Source organism: Penaeus chinensis, chromosome 14, assembly GCF_019202785.1.
Source record: "Penaeus chinensis breed Huanghai No. 1 chromosome 14, ASM1920278v2, whole genome shotgun sequence".
Classification (NCBI taxonomy): domain Eukaryota; kingdom Metazoa; phylum Arthropoda; class Malacostraca; order Decapoda; family Penaeidae; genus Penaeus; species Penaeus chinensis.
Window position 1 is genome coordinate 19,116,403 of NC_061832.1, and position 2,500 is coordinate 19,118,902.

At 30.1% G+C, this 2,500-nt stretch overlaps 1 protein-coding gene across 1 annotated transcript in view; it reads right to left on the bottom strand.

Moving 5' to 3' along the window:
• The window catches only part of LOC125032382 (titin-like), a 66,580-nt gene that overhangs the window by 24,327 nt on the left and 39,753 nt on the right, over positions 1–2,500 (bottom strand). The window contains exons 6-7 of the mRNA XM_047623478.1: positions 1,244–1,297; positions 1–570 (exon numbers count right to left, since the gene is read on the bottom strand). The exon at positions 1–570 is cut by the window's left edge and continues 180 nt beyond it. Coding sequence (XP_047479434.1) covers positions 1–570; positions 1,244–1,297 — 624 coding nt within the window. The remainder of the gene's footprint in view (positions 571–1,243; positions 1,298–2,500) is intronic.

Genomic DNA, 2,500 nt, shown 5'->3' on the forward strand with positions numbered 1-2,500 from the left:
CAGTTTCACCTGTCACTTCAGGAGAGGAATCCTCTGAACTGTAGTTAAGCTCTGTTTCGTCTTCTGAATTTCTTGTGTGTTCACTATTGAACTGTTCTCTTGGTACTTGATTGTACATTTGCTGCTTGATTTTGATATGTTCTTGAGCCATTAGGCAGAGTTCTTTAAAATTATCAAATTCGCTTCCTTCATCGTAATTCTTCAGCTTCTCTTCAACAAGTTTTAAGAAATCATTACTGCAACCGTATCTCTCATCTGGGAAATAATCATCTTCATACTCAGTGTTTTTGTATAGTGGACTTGTTTTGTTAGCAGTCATGCCTAGTAAATCTTTTTGTGCCCTGAATGAACTATGATGATCATCATCATTATCATCTAAACTTGGATATTTTGGGAAAGTCTGACATTTTCTTAAATGACTCTTTGTTCTGTTTGAATGAATCCCGTCTTGCAGTCTACTTCTTATAGTTTCTTGGATACACTCATCGAAAGTAGTTCCACCTATGGTATCTTCATATTCAGAATCTTCGTCTACAACATCCAAAAAGCCCTCTGGCAAGTACCATTCACCTGAGATGATATAATTATAAAAATGGAAATACAGTTTTGAGATACAATCATAAAAAAATAATCAGGGTTGCAAGGAAGAACATGACAGAGCATGCAAGATTTGATAAGTTACGATATCACAATATATCCATGATGAAGTAAAAATAACATAACAAAAATCAGTTCACAACAATACCTACAATATGGAATACTTATCTATATCAACAATACATATGATCAGTCTATAGACCATACTACACTCTTTATTTATAAGGAAGAGACCTCAATGCCCTAAAACTGTAAATCCCCATTTAAAATTATCTGCCTGAATAATCTGCACTCACACTGAATTTACTGGATAAACAGTACAGTATCTACAAACATCAAAAACATGAATTTATCTTTATAATCATCCATAAATTTCCCAAAGGATAAATACATATTACAGGATAAACTACAAACACTTGAATGTCATTGCAAAAACAACATAACAGTCCATAAACATACTAAAAGAAAATTACCTGTAAATCTTAGAAAGTTGACTCCACACTTATAAATGTTTATAAAACAGACTAATCAACATTACAGACTAAACTCAACCACATTAATCTTACTGTATAAAAAAGAAAAACAATGATACCACTGTATAAAAACTATATTACTCTCAGTTTGTGGAAACATGTCAAAAACCTACCCAATTTTTTTCCTTGTGTGTCCATACGGCCTTCATTAGGCAATCGTCTTTGTCCTTCAGAAGCAAGTTTACAAAATGAGGAATTGAAAATGTTAACAAAAATCATCCTTGAAAAAAATGACATATATTACTGACATGGCTCATGGAAATAAATATAATTACATTTGTCTAATAGTACTAAAATGAAATTACATATTCATTTCAAAGTGAAAAAACAACTTTTACGAGTAACACAGCCTTTGTACAATATTCTTTATTCACACTGATTAACTGAAACACAGCTAGATGTAAGATGTGTTTATGTGTAAAAATTGTATAAAGATTTTAATTTTTATTAATCTTTTTTATAATTGGCATTTTTAAGGTAAATTGGTCAAATAAATATGGTCTTATTTAGATATGGGTTTTTATTTTAAAGAAACCCATCCAATATCAACTATAATGTCCTGTCTATGAGAGTAGACTAGTAATTCACAAACTGTCACAAACTATGAGTTCTTTTCCTCTATGTAAAGTCATTATTTACAACAGAACATGAGAAAAAGAGTTTGTTAATCTAAGTAAATGGGACTGAGATAAGAGTGTTTTGAATAATTAAGCCTTTTCTAATATTTCAACAAAGTCCTGTACTTAAATAAATTTCTCTTAACACTACTTCCAATACTTACTACAATATTTTTTGTAGAGCTTTCCCTCGCATTATCTATGCTATTTCCATTCTGTATTATCATAAATCTACTACCACAGGTGCTATTTCTCTAGCTTTATATTCAGTAACCAAATGTTTTATCATTAGCAATATCATGCTACATAAATTGATATATAATCATATTCCAAAATGCCTGACATCTACACTGTTTGGTAGTATAATAAACCTGCATGACATAGAAAAGCATCTAACAAGTAATATCAATCCATTGTTTAATGGCATAGCATATATCTATTCATTCATATGACTCATCTCCATGACAGTATAATGGTTCAATTTATATAAATCTTTTACATCTCAAATCAAAAATATAAACACATCTTTTGGTAAGTATTTTATAAAGTCTACTTAATCAACATGTAACTAGTAAAAGAGTATCACCTATAAAGCTATGAAATGTAATATAATGTACAGAAAGATACTTCAGTCTAACAAGAAGATATGCCCTCTTTAGAAGTATGACATACATGAATGAAATTGACATAATATTTTGTTTTATAACACTTCTGCCTAGAATACAGTATAACACACAAATGATTTCATAACAA